This window comes from Chionomys nivalis, chromosome 23, assembly GCF_950005125.1.
Source record: "Chionomys nivalis chromosome 23, mChiNiv1.1, whole genome shotgun sequence".
Taxonomy (NCBI): domain Eukaryota; kingdom Metazoa; phylum Chordata; class Mammalia; order Rodentia; family Cricetidae; genus Chionomys; species Chionomys nivalis.
In genome coordinates, this window is record NC_080108.1 from 17,223,541 (window position 1) to 17,251,101 (window position 27,561).

The 27,561-nt window shown below is 39.1% G+C and overlaps 1 protein-coding gene across 1 annotated transcript in view; it reads right to left on the minus strand.

The window, feature by feature from the left end:
- The window catches only part of Agbl1 (AGBL carboxypeptidase 1), a 661,380-nt gene that overhangs the window by 307,180 nt on the left and 326,639 nt on the right, over positions 1-27,561 (minus strand). The window contains exons 19-20 of the mRNA XM_057756658.1: positions 19,863-19,992; positions 6,366-6,497 (exon numbers count right to left, since the gene is read on the minus strand). Of these exons, the coding sequence (XP_057612641.1) occupies positions 6,366-6,497; positions 19,863-19,992 (262 nt within the window). The remainder of the gene's footprint in view (positions 1-6,365; positions 6,498-19,862; positions 19,993-27,561) is intronic.

Consider the following 27,561-nt stretch of genomic DNA (forward strand, 5'->3'; position numbering starts at 1 on the left):
TATATTTTTCTCTCTTTATGAGATAATATATGCCACACATTCTGATATATTATGTTTTCATTGCTAATCAGTTCACGACATTTTCTAATTTCTCTTCAGGTTTCCTCTTTAAGCCATCAATTAATCTTTTAAAAGTTGTTTAACTTCTAAGAGAGTTCAAGTCTATCCTGTTCCTTGCAAACCTGATTTGATATGTAACTCAGCTGCTGCAGGTAGATACTTTTTTATAGTTTCAGGCTATTTTGCTTTGTTTTTTACAAATTTCCTGAGATTAGTTTTTCCTGCCACTAAGCTCCTATACTGGGATGGTCTTGGTTTTCATGCAGAAAGGGTGCATGCTTTCTGGACAGATTTAAAGTAACATACTCTCCAAAACACTGACTGTTAACCCAAGATAGCATTTCCAAGGAGAAGATTAGTGAACTATCCAAACTTTAGCATTAAATTTTGATGTTACTACGTGTGTTTGGGCTTGGTGTATCATTATCATGTTCTGTTGTTATTTTTTGGAGAACAACAAATAACCTTCTTGTCAAACATCTACCTCCGCCATTAAAACCTATGTTTTCTGATCTCATGTAATCACTGGTCGCCGGTATAGGAATTCCTTGCCTGATACATCGGCTCCCTACTCTCATTTTCATCCTTTAGGAAGTATTTAATCTCACAAGCTGCACATAATTGAGGTTTATAGTTGAGTCTTAGATCCTTTGCCATTTGAATGAAATGTTTTTTCCCATTCATGTGTACTGCCATTCATGTGTACTGCCATCACTTGTTTTCAGATTAGCGTGTGCTCTTCTGCTATTTATGTTGCCATGTTTTCATTCATTCTGTTCCTTAAATCATTTCCTTTATCATTTCCCTTACTCTTCCTGTAGTTACCACACTAATTCTTTTCTTGTATGTCTTTCCTTGCATGGATGTTGCTAAGTTTGATCTTAGCTTGCTTATTTTCTTGTATTATTTTTTTCTCTGTTTTTCAGAATGAGTAATTTTGAATATGTCAAGTTCATTGATTCATTCTCTTAGATTTTCAGATCTGATGATAATGCTATCAACTTAATATTTTGTTTGGTTATATTATATTTTAACCCTAGAATTCTCTCTTTCCTTTCCTCATTTCTTTTCTTTCTGTTGCCAGTTCTTTACTAGATTGCCTATCTGCAAAATCATTGTTACTACCTTTTACAGTAACTTTTGAACATACCTTTCTGTAATTGTTTGAACATATTTAGCTGTGGGGTTACTGAGTCAATTTCTATTAGCTGCAATGTCTCCTGAATAAGGCTCACCTGACTAAAATTTATTTACCTCATTTTCATAATCTTTAAACCTTTAATAGAAAAATGAACATAATGTATTTTACTTTGTAGCTTGCGAGATTCCATTTTCTTTTTCTACACATCTTTTTGGAATTTTACCACCTCAATAGATTAATCTGAAGAATCTCTTTATCTTTATTGTGATATGTACCACAGTATCTTTGATGATTTTTAAACTCCATATTGAAATTTGCTTCTTGTCTGTGTCTGCTCAACATGGTGACTAGCTAATAATGTGGGGAAAAGTTGCCCTTCAACATCTTAAACTCCTGAAGCATCCATTTTTGTGATTGGTTTATAGGTGTGTTTGGAGGACAACATTGTGCTAGTTTTCAGATAGTTGGGGATTTTTCAATTCACTGGGCTCTCCCAAGTTTCCTCTCCACATAAACATAAACATTTTCCTATTACCCAAGATTATATAGAGGCAGTATATTGGTATTTTTTTTATTGTTATCACATCTGTATTTTGTGGCATATTTTTGCCCATCCCGCTTCTATGTCGGTCTCTGAGTATGGGCATGTATGTGTAAGAAATAGAATATGTGTGTGTCCTTATCTTGGCATTTTTTAATTTAAAATAGAATTTTTTCATACACTATATTCTGATTAAAGTTTACCCTCCCCAACCTCTTCCACATCCTTTCTCACCTCCCCACCCAACCAAATCCATACCCTTTCTCACTCTTATTAGGAAACAAACAGGCATCTTAAATAACAACAATAAAAGCAAACAAACCAGAATCATACAAAATAAATGACAAAAGAAAGTCAAAGAAAAAACACAAGAAACATAGAGACACAAAGACACATTTACACACACAGAAAACCCCTATAAACAAAATTGAACACGATACTATATAAACAAAAGATCTTTAAGCTTAAGAAAAACTTTCAAATGTGAGTCAAAAATCCTCCAAAATTACCATCGAATTCATTTTGTGTAGGTCATCTACTACTTGGCATGAAGTAGACAGCCTGCCCTTGAGTGTAGTTTGCATACCCAGTAAGACTCCATTGGAGAAAATGAATTTTTCTGTTGTAATTAACAATTGGAGATAGCTTTGGGGTTAAGGGTGTGTGCTTGTATCTACTCCCCCTCTCAGTACTGGGACCCCAGTTTGGTTTAAATCTATACAGGCCCTTTGCATGCTGCCACAGTCTCTGAAAGTTAATATGTGCATCAGTCTTGTTTTGTATAGATGCCCTTATTTCCTTGATGTCTTCTACTCCACATTGGCTTTCACAATCTTTCTATCTTCTCTTCCACAGAGTTCCCTGAGCCCAGAGGGAATGATTTGATAGAGATATCCTCTTTAGGACTAAGTGTTTCAAGGTCTCTAACTCTTTGCACATTGTCCAATTGTGAGTCTCTATATTTATTTCCCGTATACTGCAGGAGGAAACTTCTTTGATAGTGGCTGAGCAAGACACTAATCTATGAAAATAACAGAATGTCAATAGGAGTCAATCTTTTTTGTTGCTATGTTCCTGTAGCAGAACAATGTGGTACATCTAATCCCAGGTTCTTGCCCACCCGAGCGGTGTCAGCCATGGGTTCAATCACATGGAGTAGCTTAATTCCAATCAGATAGTGGATGTTTACTCCCACAACTTCTGTGCCACTATTGCACCCACATATCTTGCAGGTAAGCTATCATGGTAATCTGAAAGAGTTGTAGCGAGGTTGGTGTTTTTTGGTAGAGTGCAGAATACCATCCATGAGCACTTGTCTGTAGAGGTGAAGGCTTAGTTAGGCATAGGTTGACTTCTCCATCTTCAGTGCACTGTGTAGGTGTTGCCTTCAGCAATCAAGTCTTACTATCAGTTCATGGAGAGCAACCAATAGCTTTGGCATTAGCCTGGGTTGTTTGGGGCGGGGGGAGGTTTCCATGGGAACACTTTGGCCAAAAAGTCAATTAGAGGTAACCCATTTCCAGAACTGGAGGTTTCATTTGGAGCAAGAGATGTCTGGTTGAGATTTTGCCACTCTTGTTACTTGCTGACATTTGTAAGCTGCTCTTTTGTTTCATTTTGCTCTGCCTTGCTTCGACATGGGGCCTTACGATGTAGCTCAAGTAAGTCTTAAACTTTTCATACTCCTGCCTCAGCTGAACCGAGATGAAACATGTTTGCTCCCATGCCTAGCTCTGAGTTGTGTATCTTGATGAATAAATTTAAATGTGGTTTAAAAAAAGCCATTAAGTAAGTCAGATTTGGGGGTGTTTCTGCATAAAAAAGTCTAGCAGTTTTCAAGACTGAAATTTCCCCATCTGTATTTGGTCAGGTTCCAGAGGTTAAAATTTATAACTTTTGTTAATTTTAACCTTTCATATATTTGTGTTTAGCTGAATGTATTCACTGACCTGTTTTTAGTAATACAACTAGAAGTCCCAATGTGGTTGATTAATAAAGTTAAATAAATATTTTGAGTGAGTATGAAATGTATTTGTCATTTTGACACTGCTATTCAAGGACAAATTTCCTGTGACTGAGTTGCTCTGTTTGATATGTAAATACACTCTCAGGGTGTGACTCCTGGCGTGTGAGAGGACTGTAAACACATCTTGCGTGGAAGACCTTTCAAGGTCTCCATCTCCTCATGACAAAGTGAATGAGTCCTCTCAATTCTGAAAAGATCCATCTGCACACATACAAAACATGTTTTAGGATAAACACCAAAATCAAATTCATTATTAATAGATTACTGCGCCTTAGATTTAAAATACCAATGGTGGAAAGGGATACATATTAATCAAGAACTGCAAAGCAAGGCTGTTAAGAGCAAAAAAAGGAGGAAAGAAGCCAAACATTAGAACTTTTTCCTTGCATATATTGCTTAACAGCCCATGAATAAAGTTTGAAGAACTCCAGAGGACCAACAAAAATCATTTTATACATTTCATTTAAACTCTGACTTTATTATTTTCCAAAGGAAAAAACTAAGATTTGGGCAACTGATCAACTTAAAATAATGACCCTCAGAGATGACTATCAGTGCACAGAAGGACTAATATTTTAATAACATTGCCATCAAACACTACTGAACTTGCTCTCAGAGGCAGAAACTGTGGTTTGTCTATCTCTCCCTGATCATGCCTTTTGCTTTACTTGACACAAAACTGAGCTTGAATTACTTGTTGCATTAATTAACTAATATGACATAACTAACACAATCATACAATCAAGCTGGAATACAGAGGATAAGAACACACTCCATAATTGATCATTTAAGTAGTTAATCTCACCTGTCAACTTGATGAGATAGAGAAGCAGTTGGAATATGGGCTTTTAGGCATTCCTCCATTATTGTAGGGAATTCTCTCGATTGGATCAGTTGAGGTGGGGAGTCTCTATGAGTGGCACCATTCCCTAGGCTTTTTCTTTCTCTTCCAGCTTCCTGACTATGGGTATCATGCGGCTTTAAAGTTCCCCTACCTTAACTTTCTTGTTATGAAATACTGTACCTTAAACTGTGAACTAAGAAAGCCCTGTGTCCTCGACATTGCATTGGTTGGGATACTTTTTTTAAATTTATTTATTTATTAAATATTTCTGCCTTCTACCCGCCACCGCCTCCCATTTCCCTTCTTATGTCTCCATGAAGAGAATTGCCCATTATTATTGTTACCCTTTCTAGGTAAAGACATAATACAAGCCATACTGACTTTTCATAAAATTGATTCATCTATTTTATATCCACCTGCGTTATGTTTACAAGATCATTCTTCACAGTTTGGCATGAGCTGCCCATGTGAACGTCCCCATGTGCTGGTTTCCTAAATAATTTTATTCAATTAGAGCTCTGGTAGGTTGCCACCATTAACAGGTTAAGCCTTAAAGCAAATAGATTTCTGAGGATGTGTTCTTGATTCCGATATAAGTTCCATAGGGAAGTAATCAACAGAAGTATATGTCAATAGCTCTGGTTAAAGAAAAACACAAGGAAAATACTTCCAGGTGAAATTAATTTGGTAAATATTTGTTGGTTTCTCATATGATAATTTCTTTGTTTGAAAAGTGGTTGATTTTTGCTTCTTTTTGGTTTTTCATTCATATTGCTGGTTGCTTTGTTTCGATTTTGTTTTCTTTTGTTTGAGAGTAGATTTCTCTATGTAGCCCAAGTTCATCTTCAACTCAGTATCCTTCATCTTCAGCCTTCTAGTACTAAGAATAAGCCCACAAACCACTACTCCTGCTTAGTTTCATGAATATTTTATTTCTTTTTTAATATTTCATTAACCTTAGAGATGAACTACTACTTTGTGTATGGTAAATTATAGTACTCAGAATAATAAGAGATTTACAAGAAGTCTGTATCATCAAAATCTTCTTTATTTTCTTCAAAAATTTGAAACAAAGGCTAATGTTTATTTTGCATTTGGATATCTTTGTAAATTCCATCTCTTCTGAATGCCCCCTAAGCAGTCATATTATCCTGACATGGAATAGTCCTCCTTTCTTTCCCCTCCTTAACTTCTTTCTCATAGTGTGAATATTCAGCAGTCCACATGACTGGAGTCCATATAACATAAAATGAGTTTCAGTGGGTCGTTGTTCTGTTTGTCAAATAATGTTCATGCAGAGAGATGCTATAATCATTCCTTCGTATTTTCTTAAGGATTTTGCATTCAGAATCATTATGTTCCTCTCATAATCTTCATGAATGAAACAGTATTTTTACTGCCTTTACTTTATAAATGGCAGAATAATAATCCACAGAGTTAACAATTATAAAGCCAGATGTTAAAATTGGCTTCTTGTTACCAATTCCCTGTGTCATAGAAATAAAGTTACCAGGTAGTGTGACATTATTCAACACAAATGTACATTGGATCTAGAAACCTCTATTCTGCTTGCATCATAACTAACTGTATGGGTAAAATAGTCAAGATGGTTATTTTAAGAGAAAAAAGATGAATGGGAACTAAAATATAGGTCAGTGGTAAATTATCTTTCTAGAAACAAAGGTAAGCAGTAAAGGTCCTCACAGTAAAGTTGTGCTCACAATACACCATACAATGTAATACAGTGACTTACCCTGTAGCTGACATCCTCGACGAGGGCAGGGCCATCCACAGTGCAGCCTGCTTGCCACAAAGTTTCCTTCATGCTGCAACCATAAAGGAATACATTCTTCTTTTGGGAGTGACCATGGAAGTCACAGAAGACCTGTAATAAGCATCAGAAAAGAGAAAATAAACCCAGGCTGGTGCACTGGTCTCTTCCATGTTGGAAATGTCAGAGTTATCAGAGAGATGCTATTGACTCAGAGTAACCAGCTGTCTGGGAGTGGTGGGGTCTGGCACAGCTGCATTGAAAAACCCTCGGGGAAGAAGGTAGATTGCAGGGCTCCCAAGAGGGAGAAGAGTATAAAGAAATGCATGTCCTAATTAGTTCTTCTGTAAATTCCCTATAACCATCACATTTGGTGGATGGAGGCAAGGGAATCATGAGTTCAAGAGACTCACAAGTTCAGACATTTCTCATCCATATAAAGAATTTTAGGTCAACTAGGCTTAATGTGATCCTATCTCAAAAAAAAAAAGTAAAGTAAATCCACAAAATGTGTATATGAATCACACCTTAGGCACAGGGAATATGGAGCATCTATAATAATTTTAGTTGTGGGAAACATTGCGGAAACAAATGTTATGATGGCCACTGCATGTGTGTTGTCTTTCAATGGTTAAGGGCAGTTCTTTACTCTTCTATTTTGGGATTACATATTCCATCCGAATCAAAGACCTATATCAATAGTGTAATCCATTATAGACCTGACCTTCAGTGTAGGAGGACTTTGGAGCTGTCTCAAGGATGAAGATGGTGCATTGCTAGTGCCTTCGTGAATGTCTCCTGTTATAGGAAGTGGGTATAGGTACCACATCATAAATGCAGCTCAGGGCCCATCTCCTAATCCTTTACTTCTCCTTGTGCCAAGGAAGACCGAGCAACTCACTCTGACTAAATGTAGGTGACTGTTGAGCAAAAACACCGCTCACAAAACTGATTAAGCCAGTGGTTCTCAACCTATGAATACCAACCCCCACAGGGGTCGCATATCACATATCCTGCACATCAAATATTTACATTATATACCTTAACAGTAGAAAAATTACAATTATGAACTAGCAATGAAATGATTTTAGGGTTGGGGAACTCTATTAACTGGCTGCAGCATTAGGAAGATTGCAAAGCAGTGGATTAATCTGTAAAGTGATAAACAGTTGCTCAAACTGACAAATTAGCTCTAGATTATGTACTTTTATCCATGATATCTGTTCATATCTAGGAGTATGGTCTGTCCTTATTAGTAAAGCACCTTGAGACTCCATTTCAGCAAGAATTTGCTGGCTTGCATATGATTTGTTAGCAAACCCTTGTGATTCTTTTGGTTTATAAATGATTTCCCTCTTGGGCATCGCATTTTCTAATTTTATGTTATTTATTTTCTAATATCATGTTCATGTTTGATCTGAGTGATCAGATTAGGGAGGTTCATGGAGGAGTTGTGAGGTACCTTTTAAAAAATGAGTATCCTCTTCTGAACCATCTGCCCTGGCTAAGATGATGCCATGGCTTTCCAGCAGAGAAAGAATATTCTCATTTTCAGAGCCCAGTGATGGATGAGACATGGGTAATATTCTAGCCTACGGTACGTGGCAATGGGTCTCATATATCAACTTGCATCAGAACAACATGGAGGACTTGGCAAGCCATGCTCCAGCAATTCTGTGATTCAAGTTAGTCTGAGTCAGGCTGAAGTATTTGTCTTTCTATCAAGTACCCATGTGAGGCTGATAGTCCTGATCCCAAGATCATACTTTGAAAACCCTTTTTCCTAGAGGAGCCAACAAAATAACTGTTTAAGGTCTAATCGTCTCCCGTGGTGAACTTTTCACCAACCTTTATCTCTCCCATCTCAGCTTTCCTGTGTGAATAAACACGCACCATTCTTATGAAAAGTGTGCAAACAAATTAAGCCTGTGTCTTAGCAACAGCTTTCTCAATAAAGCCAGGAGGCTGCTTGGTGACGGGAGTGCCTTAAATGCTGGATTCAGTTTGAGATAAAAGTTGCTATTTTTTCCTTCCTGATCCGTACAGACTCTGAAAGCCGAGGTAAATGACAAATTATAGACCTATTCACCTGTGGGAATGAGCTCTGCTAAGCCCTAGGATTCCAGTGGCCTCTGAGGATTCGGAATGAAAGAAATAGAGACATTGTTCTGCGAGCCGCTGAAACGACATCCCTAAATATAAATGCCTGTTAATTGTAAGAAACATGTGCTCCTCCAAATTGCAGGGGGCAATTATAAGTCAAATTATCAACTTATTTCAGTTGAGGAAGCTTTTTCTTTTCTACTCGAAGATGTGATACTTGCATTTTCATCCAGCCAGATTCTTTGCCAGAATAGAAGTGAGTGTGCCCAATTTGGAGAACACAACATTCATAGATTAATCAACAGCCCTATCTCACTCATCAATTTATTCAACAAAAATCTGCATGTCTGCTCTGCAGCAGGAAGAATTAAAATTTTAACATAACTCGGTGTTGCTCTCCACAGCAACAACAACGATAAATAATTTATCTACTGAACACTTGTGAGGCTTCAACTGGAATGTTAAGAAGTTATACAAAATGGATGTCATAGGATATTTAATTGTATAACCATGTGCTAAAGATTTATTAAAGTTATTATAAGATAATAACAAAGAGTATCTCAAGATGAAGTAGGCATTATTGCCCCAATTTTAAATAAAACACTCAAGCTTCAATTACTGAGTAGATCAGTAAATATTTAAATCCAAATTTCCCTTAATACCCAAACAACATTTTTTCCCCTTTCTATCCTGTTTCATCTAGAAACTGTTTGTTGGGGATGACCCCGAAAGACAACAAACGTGGTAGCCAGAGGAGAAAGCTATGGTAATGATAAATAGAACTCTCTGGAAATCCAACTAAAAGCACATTTCATGTTTCTAGAAAGGAGTGTTTTTACATGCCCTTCCAAGGAGTGGGATCCATCCCAGCACAGTGGAACATGGTGTTCCGTCAAGAACAAAGAAATGCTGTATCTTCAATGAATCTTACCATGCAAATGTAAAAACAACAAAACATGGGAAAGAACGAGTTATATGGTTGAGGAATTACAGTAATTCAGAATTGGCTAAAAGTGAATTAAGAATGGACTTAGGAAACTATAGACGTGGGCAGTAGGCTGCTAATCAGTGCACTTAAAAGCCATTCTAGGATATCTGGATGTTTTCCTGGAGGTGTGAAGCTTTTGCGACAGGGGAAAGCGAGATCACATGGAATGAGACCACGAAGCTAGAAGCATGACAAGTGGACAAAGATTTTGCTACGCAAGCCCAAGGACCTGAGTTCTATACCTGGAACTCACATGGTTGGAAAAAAAAAAAAAAAAAAGCCCGACTCCAGAAAATAGTTCTATGACTGCTACACTACGGTGTGCGCATACGCGCGTATGCGCATGTGTGTACATACACACACGAATTAAAATTAAATTTTTAAAAGACTAAAAAGTGCTTGTAAGGAGGCAAAATTTACACAACTTGGAGACTAAATGGATTTAATGGCACAGTGAAAATGAAGTTAGTAATTACAACTGAATTGGTGGTTCAATTAATAGGTAATTACCACACGCAAGGCAAAACCCCAAAAACAAAACATAGAAATAGACATGGATTTAAAGGCTCCATACAGTTTTCTTTACTTTTGCTTGAGCTAGTGTGCTTTGTCTTTATTTCTGACCCTTAGTTAAACTGTCCCCTCTTGGGGTCTTAATTTCTTCATCAGCCAAGTAAATGCTGTGCCTTGGATTATGGCTCTAATGCCTAGTCCTTATGCCTACCCCAGGACACCTCCCGGTGAATTCATGTCCAATCTTGATTGCAAGTTTAATTTAATTCAAACAACCATGTGTTCTGTCATTCATTGTGCAGCAAAGAAGTTGATCAGGATCGCATTGCTATGCTCTGCACATGCCTCCCCGTCTTTCTCCCTCCCTTTGTTCCCATTCTGATTTCTCTGCAAGTTAATTGGCCCCCCATCTTCATGAGATCACCCTGTTTCAAATCCTTCCCTTAGTGCTTCCCTTGTTCCCCGTGGCTCACCTCGCCCTGATTGTGTTTACAGTTCTGCTTTGCCAGCTTTGAGATGTTGTGTTTTCCCAGATCCTGACATCTGGGTCTCATTGTTCCTTCTCAGCAGTGAGACTCTGCATTATTTATACAATTACTACAGGAAAATGAAAGCAATCCTGAGTCTGGGAGAAGGCGACTTCTGGAGAATGTGATGGAATCCCCAAAGAGCGACACTTGCAACTCAACCAGTCAAGGCTCACTAAGCCCTGGAGATTCCTCCTGTATACCGTATTGGGCAGGCAGTATTCAGCCCACGTTTCTGAGAATAGTAAATATCTCCAGGAGGGAAATGATGTTGGTGACAAGTGCAATTACCTTTCAAGAGCCCAGTTTACAAGACTGCTACCCCAGATGCAGCACTAGCTGCTAGAGATACTAGCTTCTCCCAGAATCTACAAAGTGTCAGGCGCCCTCACAGACACAAAAATCCATGAATTCTTGAGTTCCTTATGCAAACAGCTCTATATTTGCATATGATATGTACATGCTCCCAAATACTTTGCATGATCTTCATACTGTCTACAATACCTAATACATCATAAATTCTATGGGAGTTTTTAGGGAATAACGACAGGAAAACAAAGTTTTGAATGTTTAGCACAACTACTTTTTTCCTTAGTATTTTCAGTATATACTTGGTAGAATCTTTGGATGTGAAATTCATGGCTGTCAAGGTTTTAATGCACCCTCTCCCACTCCGTACATGATATCTAAGTCGGAGGTGACACCCAATGATGGATGAGAATAGCCACAGGCAACATAAAGGTTTTCTTTTTCAATTATTTTGGAAAACCTAACATAAGGTAACCCAAAATATACTGTTCAATATTTGGCTTTCTTTTGTATTGAATACCTACCACTAATTCAATAACTTTAATGCCTTGTATCTATTAGAATGTCTGATATGGGCCAATTACCATGTTAAGATCAAATATTTATCCACAATTAGTATAAATATCTCTCAAGGAAAATGCTGCCATTTGACTTTTCCTAATGTTGCAGAAGGTTAAGCATCTTACTCTTAGATGCCCACAGAAAAAGAAACTTGTTACATCTCAGACTCTGATCTATCTGGCTCTAAACGTTTTCTGAAATCAAACAAGTAAAAACAGTGGCTCCACCAATGAAAACGAGCACGACAAGAAGATTGTTAAGCCAAGGTCTTGTGTTGTTATTTTCTACTTTCTGTCTGATGGAGGTGGGTCTTGTATCTTATCTGTTGCTTTCATTGGTTAACTAATAAAGAAAACTGCTTGGCCTGATAGGACAGAAAATTAGGTAGGCGGAGTAGACAGAACAGAATGCTGGGAGAAAGAAGCCGAGTCAGGCAGTTGCCATGATTCTCCCACTTCAGACAGACACAGGTTAAGATCTTTCCTGGTAAGCCAGCTCGTGGTGCTACACAGAATATTAGAAATGGGTTAGATCAATATGTAAGAGCTAGCCAATAAGAGGCTGGAACTAATGGGCCAGGCAGTGATTAAAAGAATACAATTTGTGTGTTGTTATTTCTGGGCATAAAGCTGACCGTGCGGGCGGCCGGGTGCCAGAAACGCAGCCCGCTGCTCCTATTACAACATCTGTCACTGGTTGGCTGCCCCTGAGCAGTAAGCTTGACACTAAGACAAAGTTCTGCAGGGGGATCCGGGCAGGTGCCTCAAGCTGAAAATGGATCCCTTTCTCCATTTGTACTTGTTGATGGAGAGAATCAGTAGCCCCCATGATACCTTTAAACAACATAATCATTGTGACATCTCGGGCTGAATAAGACCTTGCTAGAACATGTGTGTGTGTGTGTGTGTGTGTGTGTGTGTGTTGTTTGTGATAGATAGATAGATAGACAGATAGACAGATAGACAGATAGATGACAGATAGATAGATAGATAGATAGATAGATAGATAGATAGATAGATAGATAGATAGATAGATAGAGATAAGCCATGTAGCCCCAGGAGACAGATGTGCCGGATCCTTGCCAGTAGGCCACAAGCCTCGTGGTAAAATATAAAAAGTGGAAATGGGTTAGTTTAAGATATAAGAGCTAGCTAGCAATATGCTTAAGCTATTGACCAAGCAGTGTCTTAAATAATGTAGTTTTTGTGTAATTATTCCAGGTCTGAGCAGCTGGGAACAAATGAGCAGCCTCCGACTACAACAGCGTAGAAAGTTCTAAATTTATATCCTTAACAAACAATGGACATAAGCAAAGACAATACCTTTCTTTCTGCCCCTTTTGAGGAATACAGTACAAATGATAAACGCTATACAGAGTCTCCTGAGCTCTGCATAGACAGGTTTTAGGGACCTGCAATCTTCCTCCTATTCTCTGTCTGTGCTTTTTTAAATGTAGGCTAATTTGCTAAACATATATGCTGGGAATACAAATGTAACCAGGGAAATCTTTTACATGGTGAACACTCTCATTCCCCTGGGCCTTAGAGAAAGTAAACACATGTGTGCATACACACATACACACACACACACACACGACCTGTTCTGTCCCCTGGCAGAAGGCAGCCCAGTTTGTGAGAGTTATAAAGGAGATCAATGAGCTGTTCAAAGAATCCTGAAATCCCTTTATCAACAGGCACTCACACAGCGAGAGCCATGTGGATGGGAATCGATACCTCTCCTAACCCTGAAGCCCGGGTCTTGGCAGCAGCCCAAGGACCAAGCCAGCAGCTGCAACATGGCAGATCCTCCAAGACTATTTGCCTGACATCCTGTGACCTGGCTCTAGTCAGAGAGCTCTCTCCAGTGGTGATGCTGTGCTGGACTGTGCTCTGGGTCAAGGGTCTTCTGGCTCTAGTGTAGAGCGTCACAAAAGGAAGCAAGTCAATGCCTCTTAACAGTCGATTCTTGAACTTGTCTGTTACATTGGGCTTTCCTGCTGGCATGTTTTCTCTCTGGTTGGGTCTTCATGACTTCTAAACGGCATTTTCACTGCCTTCTGTTAGGTATTGGCAAAGTTGCCTTTCTAGACTTGACTCGCACCCTTCCGGGCTGACCAGTCTAGTTCACACACCCCAATTTTTATCCAGCTGTATTTTATCCTCTGTATTTCTGTTTTGTGTCTTATTAAATTTTCTGTATTTAGGCAAAAATTGTCCATTACTGGAAAATATAAATACTGAATATATAGTTCAGCAAGGTTGGTATAACTTAGTCTCAAACATGATAAAGAATATTTCCACTTTCTACAAGTTCTTTCCCTGGAGTTAAACAGTGCTCTAATATTTACCTATCCTTGTTATGAAATACAAATATATACCATGTATCCTTTCATACCCAATTTCTTTTACTTAAAATAATGTTTTGATATCAATTTGTATACTGAATGTACTGCTAGTTAATTCGATTTTCTTATTGGGGAGAATTTTGATTACTATACTGGTTAGCTTTTATTGTCAACTTGATACAGCATAGAGTCACCTGGGAAGAGATCTTTCATTGAAGAACTTCCTAGATTACTTTAACCTGAGGTCATGACTGTTAAAGATTGACCTACTGATGACTGGTGTAGAAGGGCTTAGTCCACTTTGGGTAACACTGTCCTTAGGCCAATGGGTCTGGGCTATAGAAGAAAGTTGAGCATCAGCCAGAGAGCAAACTAGTAAACAGTATTCATTCCTCCCAGGTTCTGCTTGAGTTCCTGCCTTGAATTCTTTCTCGGACTTTCTTTAATGATGGACTATGACCTGAAAGGGTAAGCTGAAATAAACCCTTTCCTCTCCAAGTTGTTTTTGATCTGGGTATTTATTATAGCCATCTAGGACAGTTATTGAACAATATTTTAAGACAAGAATATGCTAACATTTGTTGCCTGTCTGGTCTTTTGAGTCCAACATTTGAACTCTCTGACAAACAAGAACAGCCATTATGGGTTCAATAAAATGGGAAAGAGCTAGCAGAAGATCTGTAAGAGCCCAGGAGTGTTCCCTGTACCAGTTATCCTTCAAATACAGCAGAAGTGGCGTCACCACCTAGTTCTTCCATGATTCCTTCTCAACTCATCATTTGCTTCACAACTATCCCAGAAAAGCTTTACACAACCTCTGGCACCATTTTTATTACTTTAGGTCATTCTGTCTCCTTAAGAACTCAAATCAGAGGGTCATCTTTTATTCTGTTAAATGGACATTGTAAGAAGCCTGTGTCTGAGTTCTTATCTTTATGCCCATAGATAAATGCATTTCTCAACCTTCACCATAGAAGCTTCTTTTTACAGTTTGTGGTGATTAATACAGAGACCCACAAACAGCCAATGTGCATAAAATAAGATTGTTGAATATTCAGTTTTAAATGGGACACCTATAATATGCCCTCTCTCCTCAAGGCTGTGTAATCACTGGAAAAAAATGGATGGAGCAGGGGATGATCAGGTCCTATTAGCAACTGGTGATAACTAAGGCCCTATTTGCAACTAATAGTTGCCGGTTTAGTTTCCTTTGCAATGCAGGTCCTGAGAGGCCATCCATGCCCCAGCAGATGGTTGCACACTCATGTACATATAGGCATCAGTAAATAGATTTTGTGGGTATTAGATTATATTTTAAAGCCCATAGCATTGGAAGGGAAAAGTGGGAGGGGGTGTAAGAGAGGAATTAGAGGAGAAGTAACAGGGCTGGATTTGTTCAAACATACTATATGTATGCATGATTATTAAAGTTTTAAAAACTATAAAACAAAATGTGTATATTAGCTTTGCATCACTAGTGCCTACCATAATCATTACAATTCCATGATATAAATTAATATACAAACAGAGAGATGACTATCCAAATTGCAGGGAAGGTGAACAGATGCAGGAAATGAAGAATAGAGGTACACGCCTGCTTATTGACAAGCCTCAGAGAAATCAGCACAGTGATTTTCATCTCTGTCTCACATCCTATTGGTCCTTGCGACTCACATTAATTCACCCAAGACTCAAATACCTGAGGAGCATCTATAATAGGTGGATCTTCCCAGCCATCACAGAATGTTTTCCCAGTACTTCAAAACATTTTCATAAGACCCAGAAACGAGGCAGAGTCAGCATTAATCTCCAGCCATAGAACTTAAAAATCAGTGTGGACACAGAGGGACTCTTCCCTGCCAGGACAGGACCAGTACGAGTGAATGGCAGGGATGCAGCTGCAGGTGGGAGGAGAGTTAAATTTAGCCCTGTAGGTAACTAAAAGGTGGCATTCAGCCAATTAGAGAGCTCCATAACACCGTGACTAGCAGTTAGTACTCAGCTGTTTCTCACCCACCTCTCAGATGGTCGCAGCAGGAAACAAGTCTGCGGCTGTCGTGTTTATGACTAATTAATGTTTATTTATACGTTTAAACAAGCCTTTCACCTGTCACACTTTAAAATAAATGCCGTGCTCTTCAATTAGAGATTGTCGGAGCAGAAAGAAATCCTGTTTTGTGGTGGGTTTACTATGCGCGTGCGTTTAAATGTGTATCAGATACGGCATTCTTCCGTTCCAAATCGCTCTCTTCTCCTGGAGGCTAAAGCTTCCCACACAGAGAAACATCCTTCCTCCAGCTTGCAACCATGAGATTGGAGCCTTGCTATGGAGAGCTTGTTAAAGACAATCACCAGCAGAGATGACACTGCCTCCTTCGGTGAAACAGGAACGACAGCGGCATGATACTGTACATTTGACCCAGGGTTGAATTTAGATTCTCTGGGGTGGGAGCACACGCTGTTCTATGGCAAAAGAGAAGTAGACTCAGCAGATCTGGAGCAGTGTAACTTCGCAGGTTTTAAAGAACACCCTGAGTCCTGATGGGCTCTTGGAGATGAACCTTTAAGCCTTTGGAATGTTATGCTGGATAAAAGTGTCTCTCATTGGCTGGGGATTTGGGCATTGCCCGATAATCAATGTTAGTAGGATGAGTTTTGGTGCAAGACTTGAACCTGAAGGCGTAAGTGTGACGTCTGGAGAAGGAAGGATTTGGAGTGAAGAATTAACTGTGGAAAGCACCTCATGGCTATGTAGCTAACCACCTCCTCCCCAAAATTTATCTGAACCGATTTATGGGGTATGCAGTGATATTTCAATGTACATATAGAATGTGGGATAATAAAGTCATGGCAACTGACATATCTATATCTTCATAATCACATTGTGTTTGGAGCCTCTGAAATTCTAAAATATGTAAGTTCCTGTAAATCAGCAGTCAGTCTACTGTACTGAGAAACACTAGTCCTCACTGCTCCCTGCTTCTGTGCTTTGGGTTTATTATCCAACCTCCCTTCATCTTTTATCTCTCTTCCTCTGTAACTTGTTAGTAACCATTATTCTATATTGAAATTGATATTTTAAGCATCCACAAATAAATGAGAACATGGAATGTTTGTCTTTTATATTGCTTTAATTTTTAAGAAGATAGAAATGTTACGCATTCTTAATTGATCATTATTTATCATATGCAGGTTTTGAATTACATACTGTACTATAGATATAAAAATAATTAAAATAATAGAATAAAAATACCCTTAGCATCAAGTTCAGGTGAAGTTATCTAATTGGTAGTTACACGGTTGCCAGAGAGTTAAACTCTCCTTCAAGCTCTACTGGAAGGGGGGCGCTTACACCAGCTCCCTCATAGATATGACATGTATGCCTTGTCAGGTTTCTATTTTAATCTGTTTCCTTTCACCAAAATAAACTATACATACAAGTTAATGACTATTTTGAAGTCCATGAAATCTTTCAACCTGGATGTGGGTGCCATCAATATACTCTCTCAAAGAGAAAGTCACAAAGAGAGGCTATAGTGGGACATCAAAAAAAAAAAAAATCACATGTTTCCAGGTTCTGGCTATGACAAACAAAGCTGCTATGAACATAATTGAGCACATGTCCTTGTGGCATAACTGAGCATCCTTTTGATATATATACCCCAAAGTGGTATTGCTGGGACTTGAGGAAATTATTTCCTAATTTTCTGAGAAATCGCTATACTGATATCCAAAGGGACTGTACCAATTTGCATTCCCACCAGCAATGCAGGAGTGTTCCTTTACCCCACAATCTCTCCAGAATTAAGTTGTTATCAGTGTTTCTGATCTTGGCCATTCAGGTGTAAGATGGAATCTCAGAGTTGTTTTGATTTGCAGTTTTCTGATGACTAAGCATGTTAAGTATTTCTTTAAATGTCTTTCAGCCATTTTAGATTCCTCTATTGAGAGTCTCTGTTTAAGTCTGTACTCCATTTTTTTATTAGGTTATTTGTTCTTTTGATGACCGATTTCTTGAGTTCTTTGTATATTTTGGAGATTAGACCTCTGTCTGATGTGGGGTTCGTGAAGATCTTTTCCCATTCTCTAGGCTGCCATTTTGTTTTGTTGACAACCTAAATGCGCCCCTGGACTAAAGAATAGATAAGGAAAATATGGTACATTTATACAATGGAGTACTACACAGCATAGAAAAATAATGGCATCTTGAAATTTGCAGGCAAATGAATGGGGCTAGAAAACATCATATTGAGAGAGGTAGCCCAGACCCAGAAAGACAATTGTCATATGTACTCACTCATAAGTGATTTTTAAACATAAAGCAAAGAAAACCAGTCTACAAATCACAGTCCCAGTGAACCCAGACAACAATAAGGACCCTAAAAGAGACATACATAGATCTAATCTACATGGGAAGTAATAAAAGACAAGATCTCCTGAGTAAATTGGGAGCATGGGGACCATGGGAGAGGGTTGAATGGGAGGGGAGAGGCAGGAGAGAAGCAGAGAAAAATGTAGAGCTCAATAAAATCAATAACACAACATGGTATGGGAAATCCTTCTGCATATGTATTGCTTCTATTGGTGAATGAATAAAGAAGCTTATTTGACCTGTGATTGGGCAGAATAGAGCTAGGCGGGAAAACTAAGCTAAAGGCTGGGAGAAAGTAGGTGGAGTCAGTGGGATGCCATGTAGCCATCATCAGAGGAGACAGATCCTGGAAACTTGCCGGTAGACCATGACCTCATAGTGGTGCACACATTAATAGAGATGGGTTGATTTAAGATGTAAAAGCTAGCTAGAAATATGCTTAAGCTATTGGTCAAACAGCAATGCAATTAATATAGATTTCTGTGTGATTATTTCAGGAGTCTGGGTGGCCCAAAAACGAATAAGCAGCCTCCAACAAGAGAACTGAATCTCTATTCTGCTGTGTACATTCGAATGGTCTTATGGAGAGCACTTTACATGTTGATCTTTGATCTTGACATTTGAGTACAAACCTAAAGCACACATTCACACATCTTCCCAGGACTCATTAAACATGGCATGCTCTCAATCACATAGTAGAAGCTTTAGAAAGTGGATTAGGATAGAGCTGCCCATTCTGATGTTCCTTCACTATTAACTAAGCTCTCTACATGTGGACATTTGCCCCCACACTTCTGCTGATGGATCTGCTCACAGTTTGTAGACAACACAAGAGCATTCTCATAGATGATTGCATTGTCACTTCCTCTTTCTTTTCTGGAGCTAAGGTCTCTCATTTCAAAGGGTCTGTCTGACATCATTTGCATAGTACCTGGGACTGAAAACCTTACATGCAAAACAGTCTAAAATAGCACTAGATCTGTCTTGAAAAACGTGAATGTTAGTTGAATCTAAATATGAACATTTAGAAGATTTTCTGCATCCTCTAATAGGTATGTATACTTTTTGTCTAGTTTAATGAAGCCGGAGTAAAACTCGAAAAATTTCAGTCAAGAAAATGTAATTCATTTTACATTTTGTCCAGTTTTCATCAGTGAGTACTGAACCATTGTGCTGAACCTCTTGTGAAATGAACTGCATCTTTGTAAAATATTTTTTTGCCACCCTCATCCCTGGTGCCTAGGACTATGTCCTTATACCGAAGGAACATCTTAACAAGTTGAAGAATGCTGAGGTCAAACTGAGTCACTGCTCTAATTCAATAATGAATATCCTTAGAAGAGAGAATGAGGACCACCAGACACCGAGCTCAGATGGTCCTGGAAAGATTTAGGCCATGACTCAAACGGACCACCATAAACGAAAGGCTGCTAAGCACTGCTGATCGCCATAACACACCGCAAGAGAAGGAAGTATTTTTTTTTCTAAAGCCACCAGCATCAGAACAGCTTGCCATCTCTTTGATTATAGGCTGCCAGCTTTCAGAAATGTAATACAAGGAGACTCTATTCTGCTGGATAGTGTATGACAGTGTGTGGTAACTTGATACAACAACTATTATAATAGATTCCTCATTAAAGTTATCACATACGTTTTTCCCCTTTGTTTTTATTGCCTGGACAGCTGATAAACTGCCTGCTGGAGGGTGGAAGGAATCTGGTTATGTATGAGAAGAACTGATGAAAAGAAGGAAGTGACTCACCACAGGCCCCCGGCCAATACTGCTCAGGTAGTGGAGAAGACCTTTGGCGTGGTAGATGGTTGGCTGGAGATGAGCTTGGGGAAGGAGCCACTGTCTGTTGAGGTCCTCACCCCTCAGTGAGCATCTGTGACTGCAGGAAGGAACAACACACAAAGAATTAGACATTTCGAAGAAAAATAGCTTTGTAGAATAAAACCCAAGCAGACAAACAAACTAATGAATCCAACCTCCCTCTGATTCCTGCCCAACTGCTACCAGCTCCAGATGTCCAGGAAGCTACAGATCTGTCCTGCAAGTGTCCAGACTGGCCTACTTATTTACAGCTGCTAAAAGAACCAGAAACTGCACTTGACTTAATGCTCGGTTAATAGAGTTTTGAGACAAATCTGGGAAACACAATTCTCTACTGTATATACCCATAAAAAAAAATTCAGTGTATGACTCTCCATCCAGGTCCCTCAGTTCTACTAATGATTAACTTTAGCTCAAGATAGCTTACTGGGTATGCTGACCCAATAACTCTGTGAAACTCAATAGTATTACTACCCAGTGAAGAAATCAAGGCCTAAATTAAACTACATGAGGGACCCAATATATGTAACAAAAGCCTTTATACCCAGGTCTCTGCCTCTAGCCCGCACATCCCTTCTCTGTTCCATTGTTTCTCTCCCTAGTCATGGGAAATCCTTGAAAGCTACAAGAACTGGAATGTGCTCAAGATCACACGTTCCCTGGGAATACTCACAGTCAAAGCTAACGTGTTTATTTCAAAGACAATTCAGCTTTATAACCAAGAGGCAAAGCTTCCAGGTAGAGGCATCCTAGGAGGCCAACACACCTGGAAAACTTCCCAGAAGCAACCCATCCATAGGACGCACTCCTGGTATGATGCCACTTACTCTATACAATAAAGCAACAAGGTGCTACAGATGGAGGATGTCAATAAAACATATCCAACACCAGAACCACCGCCATTAAATCTCCTCCTACTAGTATCCTTCCAATCTTCACCACAATAGAACTGTTTAGTTTCATCTGTGTGAGTGTGTCTGACATATATTTGACTAAGCTTCCATATTTAGTCTATCCATCCCCACCCATTTAACTTTCAATGGGCTAACCCAGCACCCAAAATTTTATATGTCCCCAAGCAAAGAAATTCTATTCCTGTTTGTTCCACCCTTAATCACAGTCCTTACAGAACCATTTTGGAGAAATTTGTATTATTATTATTTTTATTTATTTGGTCTTCCTCATTAGAGTGGGAGAAATCTAGGCAAGAATAATCTTTAGTACCATCAGACTTACAAAAGAAAATGTGTCAGCCAACCATATAAGACTGTGTAATGGTACTTGTCAACAAGCCTATTTGGATGTGATTATGTGTGCAATTTTTACAAGGTTCCATCCCTAGATGAATAGCTATTGTTAATCAATGGGTATGAGAGAGGGGGGAATGGGTTAATCAGTTCTTTCTAGGGGTGAGGCCTTCAATGAGTTAATCAATCTCAATGGGTCAGTCCTAAATAGTAGTTCATATGAGTAAACTAAAGGGACTCAGTGTGGGTGCGTGTGTGTGTGTGTGTGTGTGTGTGTGTGTACACAACAATAATGAAAAAGAGGCTATGAATTTTAAAGGAGTATGGGAGGGAATGGGAGAAGACAGGGGAAAGGATGGAGCGAATGTGATATAAATACCTAACTCATGTATTAAATTCTCAAAAATATAAAATTTTAAATTACATAAATAACTGTGTCAGAATTAATATTCAGTAAACAATATAGAAAAATCTTGCTCTGACATTTAAATATAGAAACTGACACATATTCTGTCTTGAAGCCACTGTCCTATTTTTCAATTAATCTTGGAGATGAAAAGGCTTATAATATTTCTTACGATATTTCAGTCTCCACGTTCTGAAATCTTTAGACATTAGTTTCTAGTTGTTTGTAGACTCTCTCTTAGAGCTCACTAGGAATTGAAGATCTTTAATCATTCATGTCTCCTGATTTTGCTATAGAATATTTTGACTTGAGGGGCTAGGGATGTAGCTAACTTGGTAACAGTGTTTGCCTAAGCATTCAAGAAGCCCTCAGTCCAATCCCCAGCACCATATAAACCAGGTGTGGGAGCACATATCTGTACTCTCAACATTCAGGAGGCAGAGGCAAGGAGATCAGAAGTTCAAGGTTATCATGGGTTACATAGCAACAGACTAATTTTTCATGCCAATAGCAGTGTAAAGGAAGAATATGCTAGACTTGATCTCTGCATATTTGCTGCATTTCCATTAGTTTTTCTTCTCAAGTCAAGGCATCTAAAAGCCTGAAGACACTTTAATTGCTCTGTCATTTTCTTGTCTTGACCTGGATTCTCATCAGCAGCGCAGATTTTATTTTCTCTGTAACGCTGACCATGATGAAATGAGCTGAGGTTCTTTCAAAGGCTTCCTGTTTATGTAAACAAAGGATGTGTATTGTTCTGTATCCAGCAGTCAACAATTCTGCAATTCTTTTTCCCTTTTCTTTCGTTCAGCTCAATGGAGACCACGTTCAGGGGTGACATCTTCATGGCGAGGTTCATAGGTTACCACCCAGCAGAAATACAATTCTATACCATGTTTCTCAAAAATAGAGAAAGTCAAGTTCTGCATTGCAGCTAGAAATCGCCAAAGTTTTGAGTAAGAAGACATAGTTCCAGAGTCTGGTTCCATCACTATGTATGGGATTCAGAGACCTCATTTGGAGTCAGTGATCTCACATGGAAAAATTAAATACTTTTAACCTGCTTTCCAAGGTTATCATCATTGTCATGCACCATCAAATCCTGGTCTTCTTCTGGACAATCAAATGAAATTATATCTAACCTCTGTGTTTACAAGGGAAACTAGCTGCACAATCCTATCTATGTCATGTGTGACGTGTGAGTATACCCACAGCTACATCCATACACACACGACTCTATCCAGAACTTCATTCATATCTGCAATGGTCAGGGATGCACAGCACAACTGTGACTATGTCCACTGTTTTCTTGCCTCAAGAAATCTATACTGCCTATGAAAATAGTTGGGTACCAAGATGCAGGGTGAACTGAATAGAGGAGAAGCTTGACCAGAGACCACTGAGAAGAGGCTGTGATCCACCTGACGTTTCATTTTATTTAAGCACACTTCACAGTGGAGGTAGTAGGATGGAACAAAACAGAACTAACCAAAAAATTAGAAAAGGTATTACTGATTATTCTTTAGGTTGCTAGCCAGGGATAAAGGATGAGAAGACATGCAAGGCTATTTGTGATCTGGATATGGAGAAGAGTTGTGACAGTGAAAATAATACAGATGTTCAGGAGCTCTTAGTTTAGGGAAAGTTTTGTTTGGTAGCTCTTTGTTTTCGGGGATAAAGAAACCGAACCACCAGTGGCATAGCTAGGCTGTGCAGAATTGAGAAGCACATATGCTTGCATTTATCTTCAGACCTGCATGCGTGGCTGTGATTTTGAGGTATCTCTGTGTACGCCTATGGCTTTGATATTTCCTCCAGTTCGGCGACTGCAGAGGGCCACGGTGTGTACTACACCTACCTTGAGAGCTTTCGCTTTTAAAGCAAATCCATTTGCTCCCAACCTGCAAATCCATTTGGCATTTTATGTTAATGACACCTGAGATCGCTCTCTCATCCCCGGAGCTGCTGCTGCTCTTCATGGGGATTTGTTTTAAGCACGCAAAGATGAAATGTACCCCATCTTATTATCTTACTGTAGCATTCTCGGCAATGACAGCTGCCGCTTCGATGTGCAGAGAATTAGCAGATGGACAGTGATGACGGGCTGGCAAGACATCCAGAGCCTGTAATTTCTGGAAAGGGGTCATCCCTCAAATAGAGTTTGACGCCTCGCTTTACTTACAGGAAGAGTAAGTAGTGATCAGCGCTCTTCCTCCCCACCACTGAACATGACAAACTTTCACGGGAAAAATATCACATACTTCCTGTCCTCACAGGTAATATGCTACAAGTAGCCCTCTGCAGTTTTTCTCCTCTCTCTCTCTCTCTCTCTCTCTCTCTCTCTCTCTCTCTCTCTCCCTCCCTCCCTCTCCTCCCTCTCCTTCCCTCTCTCTCCTTCTCTCCCCCCTCTCTCTATCTCCCTCCCCCGCTCTCTGACAAGTTCTCATATATTCCAGACTGGCCTCGAATTTTCTATGCAGCCAAGGAGAACGCTGAACTTCTGATTCTCTTGCCTTGCCTCCTGAGTGCAGGGTTCACTGTCCTAGTTTGTGACATTCTGGGGATCAAAATTCAGACTTCAAGCACGCCGAGCTAGCAGTCTACCAACCATACTACGTCCCCAGCCTAGCTTGCCACTCTTTTTGAGCTTCAGTTTAAATAGCTTCATTTATAATAAAGTTTGTATGCAGAAGGTCTGTTACTTTAGATACCCAGATATTCAGACGTTGCCATTTTACCTTGAACTGCATCCTGCATCCCACGAACACCTTCAAAATGCATATTAGTTTATCTCTCAGTCTAGATCTGGAATTACAATGGCTTCGTTGAGTTAAATGCTTGACCAAAATGGGGCCTCCTTAGTTTGTACTAACTTTGAATGGTCTGTGTATTTTTTCATTTCTTAGGCAAAGGCTCAAGTAGGTCAGAGTGGCCCCTGAACTCACCATGGTCATTGATGGTTTTGAACAATTAATACCCTGCCTCTCCCTCCTGAATGCTAAGATTTCAGGAATGGGCCACCACACCCAGTTTGGTTTGTGCACTCTTTGTGATCAAACCAAAGGCTCCATGCATGTAGCCTATACTCTTCCAAATGAGCTACGTCCCAAACCTCTAGGTGAAGCAGGCACCTTTAGTGCCTTATCTACTCATGAGATCATGAGTTCTTCACATGTCCATTATCTGCCTGCTCTTTCATATACTCACAGCCTATATCCAAAAAGTCACTATTCTTGAAGAATTACACACAGTATTTCTATTGATTTTATGTTTGTTTACATTGTAATCAGAAAGAAGAGAAGACAATAAATGGGTCATGGTTTTTGGGAAAAATGAGATAGAATCTAGAAAGGCAGACCTATTATTAAACTTGAAAAGATTATTAAACATTGTTAAATTTCATAACTGAATTTTTGATGTTATACATTTCCTCTTTAAAAACAAAGCAAAAAAAAACCAAAAAAACCCTCGCTGTGCATGGTAGTACATTATTGTGATACTAGAACAAGGGAGGTGAAGGGAGGTGCATCAGAAATTCAAGGTTATGCTCAGCTGTATAGCAATAGGTAGGGTAGTCTGGGATACATCGTAAAAATTTATGTCAAAACAGTAATAACAACAAAATGAAAACAAGGAGAAAGAGAACGCTCACCTGACATTCATAAAATGTGGCAAGCTTTTGACTAAACAAAAGCATCCCAGGTGAAATTGAGAAAAACTGAGTCAATAGGATCATAGTACTCTTATTTATTTATTTTTTAAATTTTCACTTCACATTCCAACCAAAATACTCCATACCACCCCTCCTCCAGCTCTACCTCATCTTTCCACCAGCCCACCCCCATCCCTTCCTCCTAACGGGTAAGAGCTCCTATGAAGAGTTCATGAAGTCTGGAACATTAAGTTGGAACAAGACCTAGCTACACACCCCTGTGTTAAGGCTGAGCATGGCGTCCCACCATAGAGAATGGGTTCCGACAAGCTAGCTCATGAACCAGGGATAGGTCCTGGTCCTACTGCCAGGGGCCCCTCAGGCAATCCAAGCTTCACAACTGTCTCTCACATATGGAGGGCACATGGCACAGGAGACCACTTCCTAAATATAACATCACTAACACATATACTGAGAATAATCAATAAATGAGACCGCCTTAAACTGAAAAGATTCTATAAGGACATGATAAATAAGACAAAAAGCCTACAGAATAGAAAAAGATCTTTACCAATACCGCATCTGACAATGAGATGATCTCCAAATATATAAAGAAATCAAGAAATTAGAAACCAAAATACAAAATAATCCAATTAAAAAATGGGGTATAGATCTAAACAGAGAATTCTCATCAGAAAAAAACTCAAATGTCCAAAAAGCATTTAAGGAATTGCTCAACTTCCTCAATCATCATGGAAATACAAATCAAAATGACTCTGAGATATCATCTTATACCTGTCAAAATGGCTAAGATCAAAACTACTAAGGACAGCTTATGTTGGAGAGGATGTGGAGTTGGGGGAATTCTCCTCCACAGCAGGTAGGAGTGAAAACCTGTGACAGGCACTTTGGAAATTGCCAGGGCCATGAGAATCAGGTGGCAACTAGATTTCAGATGTCAACCCACCAAAGGCATGGTCATCTGATGGAGGATTAATCCTGTCCAACAAGGTCTGTAGGACCATCAACTCTGAGATCAGTTGCTCACTCTTGTTGAAGCAGTTTGGTGTCTCGCCAAGAACTGAATTTTAGTGTGTAATCTCATGGGATGTATATATTTAATTTCACTGCTTATACTTCAATCTTATGGGCACATATGTCTGTGGGTGGTCAGGAAGATGACCTGTCATTTAGCTATTTAGTTGTGATATATAAAATATATACTGGGACATGTTTCATAACTGGATCTCTTTGTCCCATAAGAACTGTAGTCACTGAAAAGCCTGTATGGTTCTTTGGCTTGTTGGATGACTTTTCCCACTCTAAAAACCTTGATTCGCACAGTCAAATCTCCACTTCATTCCCTGAGATAAACTTAGAAGCCAACCCCCTACAAGTAGCTTCTATTTGGCAGGACATGCAGTCAGAAAAGGAGTCTTTCATATAGATAACATTTGTGACCTTCAAAGATAAAGAGACTTTCAACCTCATTGAGATTGAGTGTTCTAAAGTGCTAACCTCAGCTGACACTCAGGTCTAACCATAAAGAAAGTTATTAGCCCCCTAGACCTAGCCTCACCTCAGTTTATTAACACAGGATTGTAACTTAAGAATATAGTTTAACACACAAACTCTCTCTCTCCTTTTATAGTTTAGAAGCCAACTAGGTGTTGCCCAGGTGTACTTTCTGACCATGCCTCCCCAGGGCCATAAAGATATTGACAATGTATCTCAAGATAGCTCTTATCTGCTTTTTGACCCTGAGAAAATTCAAACTCCAAGAGTTGCCTTTGTTTAGTGTGCATATGAACTGAAAATGTTACAAAACAAAGATGAACAGAAAAGAAGAATAAAGAAACTGATGCAGAAACATATGTAGTGAAGAAGTTATGCTGCCTTCAACATTGTACTTGCTATAGCACCATGTCTGAACCCTGAGAGGTAATTGAGGCTGGTACTCAGTAGCCCTCATTAGGAAATGAGAATGACAGTTTCTCAGAAAATTGAGAGTCAAACTACCCCAAGACCCAGTGATACTGCTTTTGAGAATATATCCAAAGGATACTGAATCATACCACAAGGACACTTGCTCTACAATATTCATAGCAGCATTATGCACAATTATGGTGGAAACAACCTAGATGCCCCTCAACTGAAGAATGGATAAAGAAAATGTGGTACATTTACACAATGGAGTATTACTCAGCTGTAAAAAACAATAACATCATGAATTCTGTAGGCAAATGGATGGAACTAGAAAAAAAGCATTTTGAGTGAGGTTACCAAGATCCATAAAGACAAACACAGTATGTATTTACTCCT